Source organism: Pleuronectes platessa, chromosome 1 (assembly GCF_947347685.1).
Source record: "Pleuronectes platessa chromosome 1, fPlePla1.1, whole genome shotgun sequence".
Taxonomy (NCBI): Eukaryota; Metazoa; Chordata; class Actinopteri; order Pleuronectiformes; family Pleuronectidae; genus Pleuronectes; species Pleuronectes platessa.
Window position 1 is genome coordinate 8,238,798 of NC_070626.1, and position 21,135 is coordinate 8,259,932.

Sequence of the window (21,135 nt, forward strand, 5' to 3'; positions counted from 1 at the left end):
GAACCAGGCTGGAACTGCCGGGCTGAAGAATTTCGCATTTTGCTGGGTAAATAAGTGAATATCATAGGGTTATGGCTGCCATAGATCTGGCTCCTTGGAACAGGCTGCTCTTGTGTAATGACTTTAGGTGCGCCTGATTTTGTTTCCAGGCGTGACAGCTGGGCCAGTTCAGACTTTGCTGGGGGCAACGCCTGCAGTTGTGAAGTATTTGCCTGCTGGGGGGACATCTCTGTACGCATGAAATAATTAGTAAGGAATTTTGAGTGAGTTGTCTTTGCTATTTGGTGCATGTCTCCTCCACGCACACCATCTGTGTGGTCTGTGTATTATTCAAAACTGAAAGTGTGTTGTTTAGTCCAGGTTGGGGCTGTGGTCGAGTGCGCATCTGTATAGTCGAGCCAACTGTTGTGGCCCAGAGTGGATATAGAAGTGTCAGTTTGGCACTGAGATGCGGTGAAGGGGGGGTCAGTGGCAACAGAAAATCATTACTCTGACTTTATTAAAAATAATTATGTGTAAAGCTCTCTGATCACAGCTGAGCAACTGTGGGTTGAGGCTGTTGAGACCAAAATATTTTTGTTTTATTTTAAAAGAGCAAACATTTGGACAATTACATTCATGAATTCCAACAGTGACTTAATTTGAAATAAGACGCGCTCTGAATTAGATTGTGTAATTTATGGACAAGTCCTCCAAACACGAGGCCAAAACAATACCAACACCAAACAGCTACATATCTGAGTTGTCCAGTGCTGTCAATGTGTCCACAATGGAACATATTTTCATAAGGAACATAAAGACTGAGACAGGGCCTTGACACAGCTGGGCTGGGGTTGGAGGGGACGGCATAGACTGCAATGACAGTGGAGAGAAACAACATTCTATGATGGTCCCTTTTCACATGTAATCAAACAAACAAATTGTAGTTGATAATTTGCACATTTACCTTCTTTTAATTTCACATTCCTATTTTTAACATTATCAATTTAAGTGTGTTTCCTAAAGTTCGGAATTTGGGTCGTTTTTAATGCTTGTTCTTGCTACAAACACAAAAACGTTTTCTCCTCCCAGACTACTGCAGCTCAGTGACAACCAGTAGGACTATACAGGGTAAAAACCTTGTTTCGGCCCAAAGAGCAGATTTAGCTAATTGACCCTGAGAACCTGGTCACAGCTGATTGAGCAGGCAGATACTGCTCAGCTAGAAGATTTAATGGTTTAGTTGAATGTTCTTGTTTGAACAGAACTGAGTTAACTGTTCAGTCAGAGGACAGACAGAGAGAGTTTCTTCAGGTTAAGACCCAACATGACGCTCAGGAACAGTGCCAATTAGGAATTGTTCTGAATTCACATCTGTCTACAATCTCATATTAAATAAGTGTGTGGGCAGATATAGTTTATTAATGAGTGTCGGGGTGATGTGAGATAGAAGAACTCACCTATACCCCATGCAGTACCCCACACAAGGACTATTCTTAAGCGGAAAGCCAGTGAAGGATCTTGTCCTTGACACTATGCCAGAGACTCCTGCTGGTCGGTCGTGGCGTCTGTGCAGAACGGGTTGAACCTGGGGGGGGTGAGGTGAACCTCCGACCACATTACCTCACTGACAGGTGAAAAGAAACAGCTGGTGACTCCGTGTGTAGTTACACTCTGCCCAGGCTAACTGCGGAGTCAGCAGTGAAACGAAACACAGGGTGGAAGGAAGTGGCCAGAGGAAAAAAAATCATGCAAATGTTTAAATAAACCAAGTGAAAGTGCTTCATTAAATTGCAGGTGCACGTGTGGGTGCATGTGTCCAACAAAACAAGTCCTGTGGTTACACATAAGACACGAGGAAAATAACTCGTCTTTTTGAGGCAAATGTTTTCCTTCCTTCGAATGGTTCCTTCTATCAAACTGAATTTATTTCGGAAATTCCAGACATTTGAATAATTTATTGAATAATTTACTGATTCCGCTCACGCACACAAACACATTTACATACGGCAGTGATAGAATGAGAATAGTTCTAGCAAATCTGTATGTTAGATTAAACACAAACTAGATAAATGGTTTGTAATAGAGACCATGTGTCAGCTGGAATTTGGCGTGTGCTTGCATGTGTGCACGTGTGTGTGCATGTGTGTGTGTGTGTGGCATGTTTTTTGTGAAGCTGCCGCTGCTTGGTGTGTTGTGTTGTGATAGCATCACCGCCCGCCTACACAGAGGAATATTGACAGAGCCCAGAGATAAGGAGCTCCTAACAGTATTGGACACTTTCCCTGTGTTGAGTGATTATAAATAGCAGCACCCTGCCAAGAGCACAATCCTCCCATCGCTGACTAGTCGTATTGACGCTTGTTGCTCTCTGGGACTCCGGAGACACTATGCAGCAGGAGGGAACATGTTCAAGAGAGAGATGAATATTGTCCAAAATCACATCTATCTGCCATGTCCTCCTGCTCCGCCTGCACCGACTACGCTCTTGTGTTGTTTCAAAAGAGACAAACGCAGATCCCACCCAGGCCGACGGCAGCACTGGTGCCTGTAGGTGTCTTATACCACTGCCTCACTATATAACGGGTAATGTTTTCCTGCAGAGTGCTGAATAATGCATGTGTAGAAAGATATAAATGACAGTGAATGCTCCAAAGGTGCCGGCACTCTAAAGGTACAATAAGAGTGAGAGACTGTTTTTACCAGACGTCTTTTCACAAGGGGCGCAGACGCAGGAGCTCATTCTGGAGCTCTCTCAACCTGCAGATCTCAAATATCATTATTAGATGTAATCTTTTCCTACAGCCTAATCACAAGTTTCTGTCGTATTCCGTGCCCTCTAAATTACAGGAATGAGAATTACCAGTACAATATGCATCGCAGTAAATTTGACGCCTCGACAGCTAATTCCCGTCTGTCAGTTTTCTCATGAAAACCGGTGAGATTTGTACAATATTCATTAGTTCTATAGAAAGCAGGAGTCAGGGAAAGCTTTCCTCTCTGATTTTTGGTAATAATTCACAGGATTTATGTAATTCATGGTCAAGTCATGTTTTGATTGCATGAAAACGTTGTGGAAAAGCTGTAGATACGGAGACATGTTCCTGGCTGGTCCTTCAAGACAAGGAGAGAAAAGACATCATTAAAGCCAAATTATGAAGAACAGCATGTAGGTTCTAGTGGAAGGATTAAACACAGAGGCTCATAGTTTCCTATTCTTTTGCTACAGAATATTAAACACTCTTCAGACTTTCCCTCTAGAGGTTTGCTTGCAGATTGAGTGTTTTCATTTAGCAACGGCAGGGTTCTGTTCTTCATTTCAGTGAGTGCTGCACGCTCAGAATGTAAAGCAGGACTGTGTTGAGGGAGAGCATGTGTCCAGTTAACCTAATAGAGGGCAGCAACAATTACAAGCTTATCCTCAACATTTGGGGGAAAAATGGATATAGTTTAGAAGCCAGCATCTGCTTTTTTTGATTTAGGGACTAATAACTATCAAACATTGCAATAATGTTATAATCTAATGCTTCAGTTTCAAGGACTCAGTGTTCTCTGTGACTCTGCCAGGAGCCCTCTGCTTACCTGCACCGCATTGCTTTGAAGAGAAACGGTTCCCAGGTTTGTTCAGTTTCAAGGATCAAACAGACGCGCCGCTGCTGCATTATTTATCAAGCAAAAACCCCCGAAAATTGTATGTAGCTTGGTGCTAATGAGTACACAGGCCATATTTATTACTGCTGCAGGAAGGGAAGGAGAAAAAAAAAATCTGTTCTGCCTCTCCCCTTGGGTCTTGTTTTTTCTCTCTTAGCCCTACCACTCCTGTCTTACATGATCACTCTGTTATGCAGTAATAAATCTCTGGAATGGAGGAGACGCTGCGTTGACCTCAGAGGACGTCTGTGCCTTCAGTGGGGCCCAGAAAATACTGTCCCTGCATTCTTTTGAGCCAGCTCAACATTTTAGGGAAAAATGTCTAGTGGCCTTGTTGTAGAGTTGGATGAGAAGATTGATACCACTTCCATGGCTTTGTGGTGACTCTGAAGCAACTAGGTGCAGTTGGTTAGCTTAGCATGACGTGAAGACTGTAAGCAGAGGGGAACAGCCAGCTTCCCTATAGAGAAAATGTTTTAACTTACTGCTAAACTAAACTAAACTAATGGGCTGCTGGATTTAGCCCTATACTAATTAACAGAGTGATATCATCTTCTCATCTAACTATTGGCAAGAGAGCAAATTAACATATTGCTCTGGTTTTATTTCTGCATATATAATACAGTGTTTAATGGTTTTGTTTTAATAAAAGTGGACCCATGTAGAAAGCTGCCCACTGTTCCAGAAGACAACATTTCACAGCATGACACGGGGCTCCACTGCTAAAGATGTATCATTCACAGGGCAGTTACACAGTCGGCATCAACATGGAGCCGCCTGTACACATACAGTAATGTACAAAAGCAAAATACTGAAAGTGTGGATTGAAAATTGCATGATAGCATTATTGCTGTGTGTTTGTGTGTGTGTGTGTGTGTACGTGTGTTTTTAGAAAACATTCAGAAAGTTTCACCACCCACCGGCATGCAGCAGCCAGAGTAGATACCACTTTATCTCCACTTGGCAGCAGCGCAGCAGGTACAAACTTAATGGACATCATAGCCTCTAAAAGTGAACTTGTGTTCTCTGCTGTTTGAGCTGGGAGGGCAGAGATAGCAGTGTGGTTCGAGCGGGGAGAGAAAGTGTGTATCTAGATGGTTATCTGGGCCCTTTAAGGTGTCTGGGGCCTCCCAGGGCTCCCTGCCGGCCCCAGAGCGCCCGTCGAAGAGCCCAACTGTGCCAGTAATCTATCCTCCTGCCATGCTGCTGTGCTCTCCACGCCGTTAATCCAATCACTCTCCTGCCACGGTGGGACAGGCAGAGCACTAATCCAGTTTACACAGCAACAAAAAAAAGCCCCAGACTCATTCCTCACTCCCCGCAGAGCATTGCCGGCTTCTCGATGTGACATTGAGTGAGAAAGATGAGGATAATTACAAGGGCAATTATTTTATTTTTATTATGTCTTCAGACTTTTCCCCCCCTTTTCCCCCATATTCCGAGCTAATTGCCATGGCCTTGTCACAAAGACCCAAGGTGATAGCGTGCAGTCATTCGGGAAGCAGGGAGTCGGGCGGCTTTAATGCCCCTCGCCGCAGTTGTGGTTGAATCATTAGCATGCATCTGATGAGGTTTAGCCTTGCGTACAATGGCCAGGGTGGACCTCAGATAAGTCATTTAGGCTAACAGGAACTTAATTAATTCTGTTTAATCTTTAAAAGGCTCCACAGGGGGACAGATTGGTATACAGCCCCTCACCAACTCCTTCACCGCCCTCTCAGCCCACCTTGCTTGGCTCGGCACAGAGGTTTTGCACAACAGGGGCGACTGGTCTCTGCATCAATATTGGCTTAATGTTGTGTACAGTACTAGCACGTGTCATGTCTAATGAGAGCAGGTGGTGTATAAAGTCAGTATTCATTTAGCCATCAGCTTGCAGGGGAACCCCAGTTAATGAGGTTGAAGGTGAGCGCAAAAGAGAGAGCTGCTGCCAGGCTCCTTCGATGCCACAGAATTCCCTCTGGGACTTTCACTAAATACTGCATGTTTGAGATGTAGAGAAAAGCTGACCTGAATTAGGACTTTATCTGTCCTGCCACTGAGGAAAAACACCAACGGCGTCTTCTGTCTTCCAGGGTGATAGATACTACTGTACTCGTTTAGGACGGGACTCAGTCTGAGAGGGTGCTGACAGGAGAGTGTGCGATAAACGTTAGGAGTTAAAGGATGTTTCTGCGGTTGAGATTCTTTTAATGTCCCACAGGCTCTCGGTTAAATTATAGAAAAGCTGAATTGCGACAAGTGGATCTGGGGAAAATGGCACACAAGTGTTGTCCTCACTTTACAACTTCACAGAGATGCAGTTGCGATGAGCACTTAACCCCTGGTGGGATTCACAGAAGTCAGTGGTTGCACTGGGCGGCCCTGAGGTGTGAATGTGTTTAAATGTTTAAATGTGAAGTAGGATTTGACGAAAAAATAAGCGTATGCTCAGCAAACCCTCAGGACTTTTAGTTAAAAAAAAGAAGAAATAAAATTGAATTAAAAAAAAGTTTTAACACTGCTTAAGAACTGAAAGGATTCAACACTTTGCAATTTGTATGTATAAAATAAGAAAGAAAAACCCAGTAATTAATTATTATCGCCGTCAAGTAAGTATTGTTTTGTTTGTCTCTCTGTTAGTTAGCAGGATTATGCAAAAAATGTATTCCCATGAAACTTGGTGGAAAGATGTGGTGTGGGTCAGGAAAGAACTGACTTAAATTATGGTGCAGACCCAGGAAGTTTTAATCTCTTCTTTAACATTGTGCGATACGTCATTTTTTACACATTTTTCCAAATCTCTTATTGAAAAAGTTAAACTAAATCAGCCCTGTTTAGAGGACTAATACTTATTAGCGTCTCTAATCTAATGAATTTAAATGTGGTTTCACGAGGGGCCTCTTGGGTCCTGACGTAGGAATGTCCTGTACTGTCCTAAATGCTATTCTAGTTCTGTCATGTGTTTAAAGACAATTTTTGTGCAACACTTTTGTTGTTTTGATTATTCCAGCTCACATCATTACTTGTTCAAATGGATGAGAGAGAAATAAAAAGTGTTTTTAGTGAGGGAGGTCTGGAAGTGAAAAGGAGGTTAATGGAGTGTGAGTTTGATCCACAGTTAGCATATAGGTGTTCTGGTAGAAACCATCTCTAATGGTCATGTGGACAAATATCGATTTGTGTTTAATTTAAGGAAGGCATATGGCCCCATGATAAAACTGTGCAAAAACACTCCATGCCACACCCAAGTTATCAACTTCAAGACACTCAAGACAAAGTTTCACACCGAGGAGCTCTGAAGTCCAAAATGACACAAAACACCAAGAAACATAGTGAAGATCCAATATCCACAGGGTATGAAGTGTCTTGTGGTTTTGCTAAGTGAGGTGACAGGGTTCTTTAAAGAACATTTGCTTTGTGGGATAAGGTTTATGAAGAATATATGACTTCTTCAAGGTCCTGTCATTGGTTGTCTGAGTTTTGTAGTAACACCAGCACCTCATAGTTATTTAAAGCTCCTCTTTTCAGAGGATATATTTCAGATGACCATGGCCTGACTCCTGCATGCCACTGTGTGCACTGTGGTGAATATTGAGTTGTTATTTCTTTCATGCCCTAGCTTTAGTCAGCAAACTGATCCAAGAATGTTACATACACAATGACATCGATCCAAAGTTGGCCAACTTTAGCCACAAGCTGATGTGAGCATAAAAGTGTTTCTTTTAAAATCTGCACATAATGCTTTTACAGTTTTTTCTTTGAGTACGTAAAAGGTCTTTCAATTTAAAAAGACCATCGTCATCAGTAAGTGTGACATCATGATGCCCAACATTTTTATATTGCACGTTACAGCGACTTGCCTTGCATACTTTCTAACAAAGCAAAGGCAGAGGCCAACACTTCCTACTCATGCTGGAAGTGGTAGACCAGTCTCAACAGAGTGGGCCAGCTCGCCAATCAAAGCAGACCAGGCTTTATCAGGCGGGGAGCCTTAAAGAGACAGGAGCTAAAACCAAGTCTTTCAGACAGAGGCTGAAAAGAGGAGCTGCGAGAATGGCTATGTAGGAAAGTGACGTGTCTACTGAATATTTGAGCATGAAAACCTTATCATGTTATAACCCAAATTAAAAGTATCAACCTGAATATAAGCATAATACATCTCCTTTAAGTTTTAGTGGTGCCACCTAGATAAATTACAAATTGCTGTCACAAGTACAGTCCAGGGCATCGGAGAAGGTCACAGACAGGACAAGTACAGCCAAAGAAAAAAGGCCTCATACTCAACAACTAGATTTAGTGAAGTGAACAAAGAGGAGAAGGTTCTTCATAAATGCCCAGGAAGGAGCGGCCTTTTGACAGTTTGATAAATCTCATGTTTCATTAAAACATCCAGAGTTTCAATCTTCTGCATCAATCTGACACAACAAGACTGTATTTCTCTTTTAACGGAACATTTTAAATGAGTGCACTATGCAACTAGGAGGTGATAGGATTTTAGTGTGGGGGGGTTTTAAATCCAATTTTTTAAATGCCTCCCAGCTGAAGACACACAGATGTTGGAGCTGGTTAATTGATTTGGGGGAAGAGCTCATGACTGAATGAATGAAATTATTGTGTTGTAACCCAGAAGTGCAGCCACAGGACAAGAGGGCGTCCTCCTAATCATGGTGTCAGAGCTTATGGTCTGGGACTCTGCATTTGGTTTGGTTTGGTCCTGATGTATAGAGAATGAGCTCAGATGTATGGAGGGATGGAAAACATATTGAGATTAGCCGTACTAAAAGTGGTGTCTTCCGTTATATCTCCAGTGTTGAATTGATCATATCCATTTTTTTTGTTTGTTTGTAGCCTGCCTTGTATTAGATTGCATACTGTGTTTCAAATCCAATTATCTGTTTATGAAATGTCAATGTTTCTTTTTTTTTTTAATTGTAATATTAAATTTGTACCAACTTTTTGTTGTTACCACTGCATTTTTAGATATACAGTTTATACTGTACAGTCTCGTTTCTATAACAGATGGTTGTATATTGTTTATGGAGATTTTACAGTTAAACAGACATCTCTTATGTTATTCTATTAGGACAGAAAATAGGTACAGCGACAGTTGGCAGAGACAAGGGGAAGCTGCCAGTGTCTCTAGCACCAGCAGCCTCCACATCAAATCACAGCAGCATGTTAATAACGTGATATGTCAATAGTGAACCTTGACTCCTGAGCTTCATTATCACTTTAATTAAGACTGTGAGGCTCCTGAGCTGAATCTTGCAATACTTTGCTGCTCTTTCCGACATCAGTCATGTCCAGCTGATCAGCGTCACTGACGTGAATGGGAAATAGATGTGATAGATTTTAAAACAATGTCTGCTAATGGAAACTGCGAGCAAGGAAGATTAATGGATGATTGTTTAATTGATTAATATCCAGCCTCATTGGGTTTACAGTGAAGGGACTTCATTTCATGTTCTGCTGGTTTACAGACTTTAAAGAGCTCCCTGTTGAGATCTCTGGTGCCTCGGCTGTTATCTCACTTAGTGCAAACATGCTTTTGAATGCACAAGGTGAGCCGGAAAAAACTGAAATCAGGCATTTACATTAGCAGCTATTTGAACTCTTTTACCATGATAATGCATGTGAGCATAGAGTCCATTGAGCTGTTTCCTTAACCCCTTCTCTGAAGGGGTCTTACATTAAAACTAATTAGAATATATTCGATTCCATGCTCTGAAAGCTTTTGATCCTCCGTCTGATGCCTGAGACGTCTGCAGAGAAGCGACCACAGATTGCTGTTTTCATCAAGAACAAAAGGGACGCTTTAATTCCATAACCTGCGGAATTTCACATCCCATGATTCAATACACACAGAGCGGGTAGATAAGTCAGCGTTTTCCTGTGTCGCATAAGTGTCTCCATCCAGCAGCGCAGCATACATTCATGAGACGCTAAGCCTATTGTATAACTTACATATGAGGACAGTTAATCCCCAGACGCCTGGGAGTTGTGTTGATGACTACATTTCCTAATCTGTGTTTTGAACTCCATCCTCTCTTCTCTCATCCTCAGGTTGGAGGACACACCATGCTACCTATTCGCTGGATGCCTCCAGAGAGCATCATGTACCGGAAATTCTCCACGGAAAGCGACGTCTGGAGCTTTGGAGTCATTCTGTGGGAGATCTTTACTTATGGGAAGCAGCCTTGGTTTCAGCTGGGTAACAACGAGGTACAAAGAGCCTGAAGCATGTTGTTCATAAACATTATACATATATGAAAGGCTGTGCTGCAGGCCGTCAGGCACAAAGGGAAAGTATGGCTCCAGATTATCCACTGGGAAATATTGTAATCTTATTTTTCCATTTTGAAATTAGAGAGTAAAGGTGTTTATTACAAACACCTACAGACGGTATATTTAACCTTACCTTATTAAAGAATGAAAGAAGAAGGATGTAACTGAGCAGATTGGTCCTCCCTCATTGAGCATCTGGGGTGAGGAAATACTCCCCCTTGCTTCAACGGAATTGAAAACACAAGCTTTTTAATCGTAGATTTCAACGAATGTCTCCATTCTGGATCTCCTACCACCATCGTGGTGTTTCTCTTCCCTCTCCGAAGCTCATGCTGGACCTACGAGGTGATAAATTGCTTCCGCTTAGCCTTCACACAAGATGCTGTGATACATAACCGCCATGATTGGTTTGTTTTTTTCATTGGAGGCTCTGCTTTGAATCAATACAATTTAATTAGGATTACTCATGTAAAGCGGGCATATTGAGAAAATTAAATTGACCTAAAAGAATTACCTGGCATGTAGAACACGCAGCACTTTTGTGTATTTCAATTGGAACATCAATATGTTCAGGGGCACGACACAAATTAACATTTCCACATTTATATGAATCGTGAGGACGAGGAGTTTTGGGACAATTTAAATTGCTGATGAAGTGACTTTACTAAAATGTCATGACGCTGTGAACAGTGCTTTGTCAGAAGGGTAGATCCACGGTCTGTTTATCCAATGTCAGCTCGTCTTCAGTTTGCTTTAGATTGGAATATTGTGGTTATTATCATCATCATATTACTAAGTTACACATTACTCTAAGTATTAGAAAAAAAGGCATCTGTGACGATCATAAATTATTATGTGGAAACTGTCAAAATAAACAAGCCTCCAGACTCTGTCCTCACATTCTCCTGCACAGAGCTGCACTGTGGACTTTTACAGGCAAACTGTATGTGTCCATTTCCAACAACACCTCACTAGATTTCACTGGAGGTTCCAAAGATATAAGATGTTTGAATTACGGGGGAAACTTGTACAAAATGACGTGATATACATGGAGAACATAACAGCAAAGCCGTAAAAAAGTGGAGTGGAGGTTTGTGTCTTTCACTTTGAGCTGGAACAAGCTGATACAGAAAATATACGTGACACTGGGAGACAGGTAGAGAAAGATAAAATGTAATCATCTCAAAGCCGTTCAGAGGAAACAAGGAGAGAATGCTATACGGTGCAGTATATGTTCACATATTGTATTTGTAGTCCTAGTAAAAGATGTTGCATCCCCTGCCTGGGCTTCTCAGTCACCGCGGATCACAATCCAGTCTGTCACATGTGCCTGCAGCTCAGTGCTGGGCGTCCGTCTGAGCGGTTGTTAAGTGAGAGGCCTGGAGTCGAGCTGTGTTTCGTGATCGTATGACGAGGGTGACAATTCATGACCTTGTCTTTCTCTTCCCTTGTCTAATAATGATATTTGCAGTTTAAAAGACATTTCATACACATACTCTTGGTTGTGCACCCTCAAGCTATCGGCACTTCTGGTCTTAAAATACTTGCTGGCCAACATTCACACAATCAGTAGCTTAGATTTATATTTATCCAGTGGTCACCATTTTGATGTCAGTCTTTCAACTATGTGTTTCCATGATCACATTCAGCAGACATCACACAAAATATTTTTTTCCCATATGGACATAGTACAAATTGATGTGAGCCATACTGGTTTCAAATCAAGTAGTGGAATCCTAATAACCTGTTTGAGGTCCTGGAGACACAGAGGTGATTTTTTGTGTTTCAAAAGTCAGCTACAGAAAAGAATACCTTTTAGAGACTCGCAGACCTCATCTGTTTCAAATACTCCGTTTATGTGTTTGGTGCTCACAGTTCGTTTTACTATGTTGAAGCAGGGAGTTAGAACTTTCCAGGGTCTAACTGTATCACTAGTAGTATCTGTGAATGACAAAGAAAAGCAAATGGTAACATATAATATAAAGCAGGCTGTGTATTTGGTCTAATTTATTATGATCTTTTTACAGTTTTTTGTCAACATCGTCAAATGTGCCAAAGGATGATGCCTTCAATATCTCTCTCAATTTTAGTTTAAATGTATGAAGGAAAAAAGTTAATTTTACATTATCAATATTATTATATACAAATGTGGGGCCACGAAAAAGAAAATCTAAAGCCTATATCAACAAAGACAAATCTAAAGAGAAAACTCTATAGATCATGAGGTATATGGACCAGCAGTACATGCTGAATGAGTTAGTGCAATGATTGGAAATGCTCATTATTTGTTTTAATCTCAACCCTACGTCAGCACCTTGTAATTTGATGACTGACTGGAAACGGTTGGTAGTGTCAGAGGAGGTCATTATAATTGTGCAACACTGTAATAGAAAGTGCAGGAAAATAAATTGCCCACATAATCTATAACCACAGCCCTGTCACCTGGTGAGTTGTGAAATGATCAGAAAAGTCTTCCGCAGCAAACAAAATCAGTGCTTTATTAAAAGAGCACGATTTCCCCGTAAGTCTTGTATATTGTCGGCTGCAAACTTTACCATCGGTTGGATGTAATGTTTTATGACCTGCGAATTTATGCAAAGAGCCTCCAGGTTACTTTGCAAGAGCTGATCCTTTAACTGCTCAATCTGGAACCAGCCTGTCTATATGACTGACTAAATAATAATAATAAACAATTGAACAAAAACGTTGGTGGTTTACCTTGGTAAAGAGAAGAAACAATGATTCCTCAGAGGTTTGTTTTACTATTTTGTGTAGTGTCAGTTTGGTTGACAGTCTTTGAGTGTAAACCACAGAAAAGTCATGTTTATTTAAACACGGATTAAGGTTTGTTGTACAGTCTTTCCAGAAATTAGGCTTCAGATAGCAACCGATATGCTTACTTCTGTCTCTGTGTTGTTGTGCTGCTAGATCACCAGAGCATGAAATAGCCAGGCACCATAGTTTGTGGCTGTTTTTCCTTTTCAGTTGACTTTGTAATTATTGTACACCCTAAAATATAGTACTGTCTATACAGTCTACATTGATTTGTTGTAGACACAACATTTTCACATTTTTTCGTGCATTTTTTGTGCAGCCATCATCCTTACAAACAAATAGACGCATGTCCATTCTTCTAAGAGACCTTGGCCTGTAAACGACTTAAGTAATGCAGTCAAACTGTCACAGCAGCAGTGAGTTACTTAGCTGATAAGTGCCCAAGTCCGACAAAAACAAAGATTAATTATCTTATTAAAAACATCTCAAACCTCCATCCTCACATATATTCGCTGTTATTATTATTTTGTGTTGTGGGACAGGGAGAAAGATCTTGTCTTGCCTGAACATTGCTCAGATTTAAGACTGAATGCATTCTGTTTATTTCTTTCATCTCAGTTTCATTAGTTCAAAGCTCAGAGGACAGTCTCCTCAGTGTCACCGCTTTCTCATTATGAGCAAACCAAAGCAATCAGTCAGTGAAAATCGTCTGTCTCACTCCACTGCCCTCTCTCCTCTGCAGGTTATTGAGTGCATAACCCAGGGTCGGGTTCTGGATAGGGCACGGATTTGTCCTAAGGAGGTGTATGACATCATGCTGGGCTGCTGGCAGAGGGAACCGCAGCAGCGACTGAACATTAAGGATATTCAGAAGGTCCTTTTCGCCATGGGAAAAGCCACGCCGGTCTACCTGGACATCCTGGGCTAGCAGCAGCCGCGGATGGCCCGTTCCTCGCCAGACAGACAGATGGACAGAGACATACGGACAGACCGACACACACGAACCCAGGAATAACCAAACCAACCTGCTCCACTGTCGAAAAACATCTACAATGTTTGGGAAGGACTTAAGTGCCTGCAACACTTTTGGATATAGTGGATAAAATGTATTCAAAAAAAATAACAAAAAAAACACGCACTTTTACATTTTGTTTACTTGCGTATAAGATGTACAGGTTTGAAGAAAACTTTTTTTCCCCTCAAAAAACTGCAAAAATACACAAAAATGGAGACAAAAAGGGAAGCAATGTAGACTGGCAATAGGAAAATGGCCACAGTTTGATTCTACTATAGAGAGAACACATCAGAGTTAAAATCTATCCTGGGTTTGGTTTTATGAATATATATATAGAAATATTACATATATTTTATATTTATTTCTTTTTGTCAAGGTGTTGGAAGGTCTATCATGTTTGTTGCTAAGGGCTCGGCCCTGTCCGAAGACGCCACTGACCAACTATTGGCAGGGACTTGATGATGGAAGCCTTACTTGCACTCTGATTGGCCGGCTGAGCTTTTAATGGAAACCCTGCTTCTGTGGAATTACACTGGATGGTTTGAAAAAAGGAGCACTCCGTAAAGGACCTACCCAATCAGACAACTGACAAATCTATTTTAATTTAAATATAATGTACATATTGTAAAATTCTATGTGTCAAAATTATGTTAACTTATTTTTTCGGACGTTATTTTAGTTCTTTTTCTGACTGTGATCTGGGTGGCTAAAGTTTAAAGCTATGGTAATTGTTTTCATCTTAAACTAGAGGAGATTTCTCTCGGCAGTTACCTGTGTCAGTGCTGGTAAGTTGTCGTAAGTGCTGAAGGTGAATAGATTTTGAAAAGCCCACTGACGCTGAATCACAGACTTTGGAGAACAGGGACGACTTGGAGCCATGGTTCAACACAACACTTTTCCAAAGAGGTTAGGAAACCTCATGCTCACTTTTTCCAGTTCATTCACACCACAGCCCATAACACATACACACGCTTTGAGAAACTATCCTGTCATTTTTCAGGCTTTATGGTATAAAACTGCTTTTCCACTCTAAAGAAAACATTTTTGTGACTGAGATTATAAATCATTTGTGAGGCACAGGTGTGCGCCCTGCATACACAGGCTACGGAAATCTGTAAGGGAAAGAAACGGTTCGACATTTTGAGAAAATGCAATTATTTACTCTCTCGCTGAGAGTTGGATACTGCTCCTATAATCTGTCAGCTCAATGTGAAGCTACAACCAGGAGTTAGCTTACCCTTGCATAAAGTCTGGGAGCAGGGAAACAGCTCGTCTGGCTCCTTTCAAAGGGAAGAAAATCTGCCAACCACCACCTCTAAAGCACCTTTAACATCAGCAGGTTGAGAGAGCTGAGGGGAAATCACAGTTTCTAGGCTCTGATCCAGAAGTGAGAACTCATCTTTCAAATGTACACCCATTTATGATAAGGCAAATTACCTGTATTTGAACAGAGCCTCGACCCCAACATCATTTCCCAAAAGTCCATGGGTGAGTTGAGCGGACTCAGCTGGTGAATGAAATTGATCGGGATGAAATCATGGTTTTTTTTTAAATTAAAAAGGCTTGAACTTCTACCAGCCACGGCTGGGGTAGACAATGATTTATCTATAGACAGTTACCACAGGCTTCATCGTGTTGTTCAGAAAGACAGAAACTAGATTGAGTTACAGAAGCTAATGGAACAGAGCTTAGCTGGAACATAGTCCTGCTTCGCCAGACCTATTTTCACAGTGCTGACGCAGCACTGTGAAAATAGGTCTGGGCCGTACCATTATCATTCTGCTCTTGGGGGAAAAACAGTCATAATCACAGGTGTCTTGGGTGCTGCTGAGCCCAGGATGCAGTGATAGTGTCCCTGAAAAATAGTGTGAGGACGGAGAGGTTGTTCTTGTGGAACATTTCCCCACATGGAGTCCACACAAAGAAGTACACACACAAAAAGTAAAAGGTGAATGTCGTCTGCGTAATTGGACAATCCAAATATTCAGGAAACTAGCTAAAAACCTATAGGGCATTTTCAGATTATAGGTAGTTTGCTTGAATGTTGAGGTTGTTTCGTGAAGTGAAAGGGATTTCGACATTGGTAACAGATTGAGAAAGGGAAGTAAAGAAGAATGCTGCGTGAGAAACTGGTTTATATCCAGTGTCAATGGGTTGTGTCAGACTAGCCCTGATATGATTGCTACTTAGGCACAGCTCTATATTCTGTTTGTTTTACCTACAACAGCCTAATTTAAAGAGTTTTAAAAGTAACGATGTCACCACAAGGCTGCCAACTTTCTCCCTAAATAAATAAGATGTAAATCTGTGGGTTTTAGCCACGCTAACACGCTAATGTTAGCATACGGACAGAGGCAGGTTTACTGTCCACTTGTTTTCAGTCTGTCCTCAGCTAAGCAGCTATTAGGAATTCCTATTTACCCCACAGCCATTAGAGTAGTGTTGTTTTTCTCATTGAACTTTTGGCGACAAAACTAAATAATGTATTTTCCATAATGTTGAACTACTGCTTGATTGGTTATCATCAGTATCCTGCCAATTCAAAATCCATGAAAAGAAAAACAAAGGCTTCATCTCTCACATTTCATTTCAAACAACTAAATGAAAACATTACTTTATTTTATTACCCTAATGATCTTTATTAACTGTTCGTGACTCACATTCACACGTTTTCTTCCTTGCACTCGTGGCCTTTGCATGTTTAGCGATGATGAGGTTTCACGCCCATCCTTTGCTTTGATAAAAACCTCTCCTGTTAACCAGAGAGGCGCCACTGAAGCAGGTAGATAATCTTGTTAATTTATGGACGTCACGTCAAAAATAATCATTACTGAAGTGGATCAGCTAAATGCGTTGCTGTGCGTATTCCATATTTTCTGAACTGGAAAACATGAAGAGTTTTGTTCCAAAATGTGACCCCCCCCCCCCCCCCCAAAAAAAAAAAACTTAACATAACTGGAGAAAAAAAGATTATCCAAAAAGTAAAACCAAATGTTATTAGTTTCAACGAACCATTGGTCATTAAGTGCTCCGTCAACAAAATGAGTACATTTTTTACAGAGGGGATCTTATAGATTTCTCTGACATGAATGACAAACCTCAGGCAAAACAAATATTTTATGATGTATCTGGATATTTAATGTTTTGAAGTGGAACTCTTCACATCTCTTCCCTATTATCTTGACATGGATTCTCACAGTATCACAGTGTTGTCTCTGTTCCCCCTTGGGACTATGTAAATCATTAATGAGCATTCAGTTATTTCAAGTGTTTTATATGAAAGGCAGGATCAAATCCAATGAGTTACCCAAAGCATTGAGTTTTTGTGTATTCTCTCGTGGTAAAGATAAATGCTTAAAGACATTATGACACAGACTGTGAGCATTTGCAGGGTATTGTAATCCTTTCATGGTGAGTTGAATATTGTTTAGAACATTCTTTCTTTTTTTCTTTCTTGGATGAACTAACTGAACACTTTTTGAAGCAACGTTGGCATATTACAATGTACACATGTTACAGAATATAAAAATGTGGTATAACAATTGCAGTATATAAAATACTGGTATTCCATGATAGATCTTTGTATTAATGTGACTCTCTTAAGAAAATGTCTTCAAACAATCCGACGATCTCCTTTTCCATTTTGTCCTGTCTTATAAAGATGTGTGAATTTGACTAAATCTTGTCTTCATCTAAATGAGAGCTGAACAGCATGTGTTCAGTGTGTTGTCTGCTTTTTCTTCTATCCGCTCCTGAAGTGATGGAAGAAGATGATTCTTTTATGACTGAGGTCACGACTGGCTACAGATCAGTGGCTGTGGAGTTTGTATAGATTTTGTGTTTTTCTACTTCAGCAGGACAAGCTTTTCGTAATATAATGCCACAGTATGAAATACCATATTTTGTTTGTTTCTGTGGACCAATCAATGAAATGTGGGTTTTTCTTTGACACATATTTTTTCGAAATAGGCACATTTCATTTTTGGTAAAAAAAAAAATCAATGAATCCGTTTGGAAACCATCAAAGCACCTTTTTATAAGGAAAAGCTGTTACCTAATCATCATGTGATGACTTTCTCCTCAGTATTTAGTTAATTTATGTCTGTGTATCCATGGTTACGGTGCAAGCAGGAACAAATGATGGTTGAAACCAAGTGCACTCAAAGTGTAGCCCATAGCCACTTTACATCACTAACTCCAAGGCAACGTGTTCCCTCCAGTTTACATCAGTTCACTGTTGTCCCAGAGCTCAGAGCAGGGTTTATTAACAGAATTTAGAAGAGTGAAGTGTTTATTGTAATGGGAGGTTGAGATGTTTCATCGACCATTTCATTTATATCCCTGGAAAACCCTCTGTAGCTATTAATATGCACATATTCGTATAACAAACATTTGGGCAATAGATGGAACAGCAGCATCATGAATCTGTTTAGAGGAGGATTTTACTACCACCAACTTGTGTTTTGCCATTGTCTTGGAAACACTGTCAATCCATATAATCATATCTCCAATACGGCTGATTGGCCAGTTTATCACCGTGGTGCATATACATACATTCAGATCAGATATGGAATCAGAAATGTTCTGCATTCTGCTTACATATTCACTTGATCTTAGTGCTCTACATTAGGGCTTGTTTTCATTTAAACATCTTTGCATTATTAATAGTTAATTAAGTTAAAGGGATAGTTCACCGAAAAATGTAAATTCACATTCATCTATCATCACCACTATGCCGATGGAGGGCTGGTTGAGGTGTTTGAGTCCACAAAACACTTTTGGAGTGTCAGGGTTAAACAACAAATTCAATACAATTGAAGTAACTGGTCTCATCATTTACACAATGTCTTAAATGTCCGCTACCGAAATTTGCAATGCTACAGGAACTAGCGATACTACTGCAAACGTGAACATGGCTCCAAAGTAGGATGACAGTTTAGGCCAAAAAAAACACAGTGTAAATGACTCCAAATATGAATGTCGGGGCTTAGGAGACTTGGATGACACCACAGGAGCAGTATTGATGCATTTGATGTTTTTCTTACATTTGAAGAATTGGACACTATTTACTTCCACTTTGTTGGATTTGGCTGAATCTCTGTTTACCCCTGAGACCCCAGAAGGGTTTTGTGGACTCAAACACTTTACATTATCATTACATTACAAATATGTAATCAAGCAGAATAACAACTGCACGTTGAGCTTCTTGCTCTGAAGTGAATCAAATGTCCCTCGTGAAAGAAAAGAACGACCTCATATGAAATACCCTCAGGTGAGGAACATGGTAATTAGAATATTAATTGTGCCCAAGTACACAGTATGAACATATGTTCTGCAGTTAACAGGATGTGTAAAAACCACCACAGTCTGACAACGATCAACAAACATATTAGGTTTTATCATGTCCACACATGAGGTGTCAGTCGTCTCCTCAGCAATCTAACAAACAATAGGAAGATGGAGACACTGTCGGCGACGAGGGATTTGTGGTCAGTAAGCAGTGTGCTATGATGGTACTACTGTAATTGTTTATTGATTTACAATTACACAGTGTTTGGTGTGTTAGGTTTCACTCTGTATGTGTGAGCTTAGGTTTCTGTGTGCGTGTGCGTGTGTGTGTGTGTGTGGGTGAGTAAGTGTGTATGTTCATAATTGTGGTTTAATCTTGAACGCCGCAAGTGTCTAGTTTCAACCCCTGTGTCCTCCGAATGTAACATCAGCTGTAATATCAGCTTGACAAATGTACTCACAGGAGACAAACTGTAAACAAGCACTTTAACTAAAAGTCACAGGAGTACAGTTACACAAACACACACACACACACACACACACACACACACACACAGTAGCTGTGTGTGGAATCAATTCAATCTCCAACAATTGGTTCTTTTTAAATAGTAGTTTATAATTTAACCAAGTCGAGGATAACAGTCTGGCATCACTTGCCACTAAACACCCAGACAGAGAAATTTGATGTTTCAGTGTTGAAGGCATCACACAGTAAGGCTTGTATAAAACGTTTAGTGTCGATTTTTTTAATTAATCCATTACACTTCTGATGGAAGTGAACCACCAAAGTCTGAGAGGAGATTTTAAAGTAGTTTCATAGTCTCAGGTCTGACTTTTATCTGTATTTTTGTTATTTTATATACATGCTTCAGATGGTGGAACTTCAAGGAGAGTTTCAGGACATCAACTGTAAATCATACATACTTCATCTTACAGCTGATATTTATCAACTGCATATTTTAGGCCTGTGAAGTTGAATGCTCGTTCCATTGATGACTGTACAGAAAAGTGTTGTTCCTTCATAAAGCAGAGTAAAGACATGTTGATCACTTCATCTAAGAAGCAAAACTCATAACCTGAAGCAATGGGTTGTTCCTGCTGTAAGATTATTAACGAGTTATCACTTCACTATACCTACACTCGCTTATAATAACAATGTAAGACAGCTCCAGGTAATTATTAAGCCTGGAAGAAGAAAGGATGTCAGTAGGGAAATTATGTAACTATTAACTTAGAGCCAACTGTTTTCAACACTTTGTGACACTGCTCAGACCAACACTGTTATTACAGCTGGAGAGAACGTGAACACGCTCCATCATTTGTTTCATTGGCAGCAGCTGAACATAGGCATAAAATCACCCACACCTGAACATGCATTTGTCACCAATTACAATTAGTTGATTAATCATAATGAAGAAGTCATAATTACAGTGATCAGTGTAGAGAGGCTTTGGTTTTACTCTGCAACTACAGAATAGGTTAATGTAGATGAGAGGTGGTTGAGGGATGGACGTGTGTGTGTGGGGGGGGGGGGGGGGGGGGGATACATTTACTGCAGGAGGTGAAAAGGACAGGTGCATGCTGGTCATCCAAATACAAGAGGAATTTAGTCAACGTATTGACATGGTCAGTGGTTGGATCAGAAGCAGCTGACAGCTTTAACACATTACAGAGCCTGACTGCTAGCCTGGATGCCAGACGAACTTAGCCCCGCCCACAACATTTGAGGTCGGGAAGTTCGGTCTGGAGTCGCTCCATTGGGGAGAAATTATGCCCGAACAGAGACTGTTCGGACCAATCAGATTGTCAGGGCAGGCTTTATACGATGATGGACAGGTGATCAACAGTAACGTAATCAGCCACGTCATCAAAGTGCGCTTGGGTTGAATTTGTTTTCAACAAACATGCCTGCTGCTGGAGAGCTTAGATGTGTAGATGCTGCCATTGAGTCTGTTTTAGGAGACATCCACAGCGCATTTATTTTAAAAAAAGAGGAACACAGAACGCGGAGGCGACGCCAAAGCACCGCGCTAATCCCTATCGCCCCGGCGCTTGGCTGTTCACAACGGACACTGAAGCGACACTGAAGCGCCGGGCAGCGCTAATAATATCACCCGTTGATCCAGTAGTATTCAAGCATATACTTACTTGTTGCTTCA

General features: G+C 40.8%; 1 protein-coding gene across 1 annotated transcript in view; it reads left to right on the plus strand.

Moving 5' to 3' along the window:
- The window catches only part of ntrk3b (neurotrophic tyrosine kinase, receptor, type 3b), a 167,064-nt gene extending 150,451 nt beyond the window's left edge, over positions 1-16,613 (plus strand). Inside the window, 2 exon segments of the mRNA XM_053428471.1 lie at positions 9,676-9,834; positions 13,415-16,613. Coding sequence (XP_053284446.1) covers positions 9,676-9,834; positions 13,415-13,600 — 345 coding nt within the window. The 3' untranslated portion in view covers positions 13,601-16,613.
- The last annotated feature ends 4,522 nt before the right edge of the window (positions 16,614-21,135 follow it).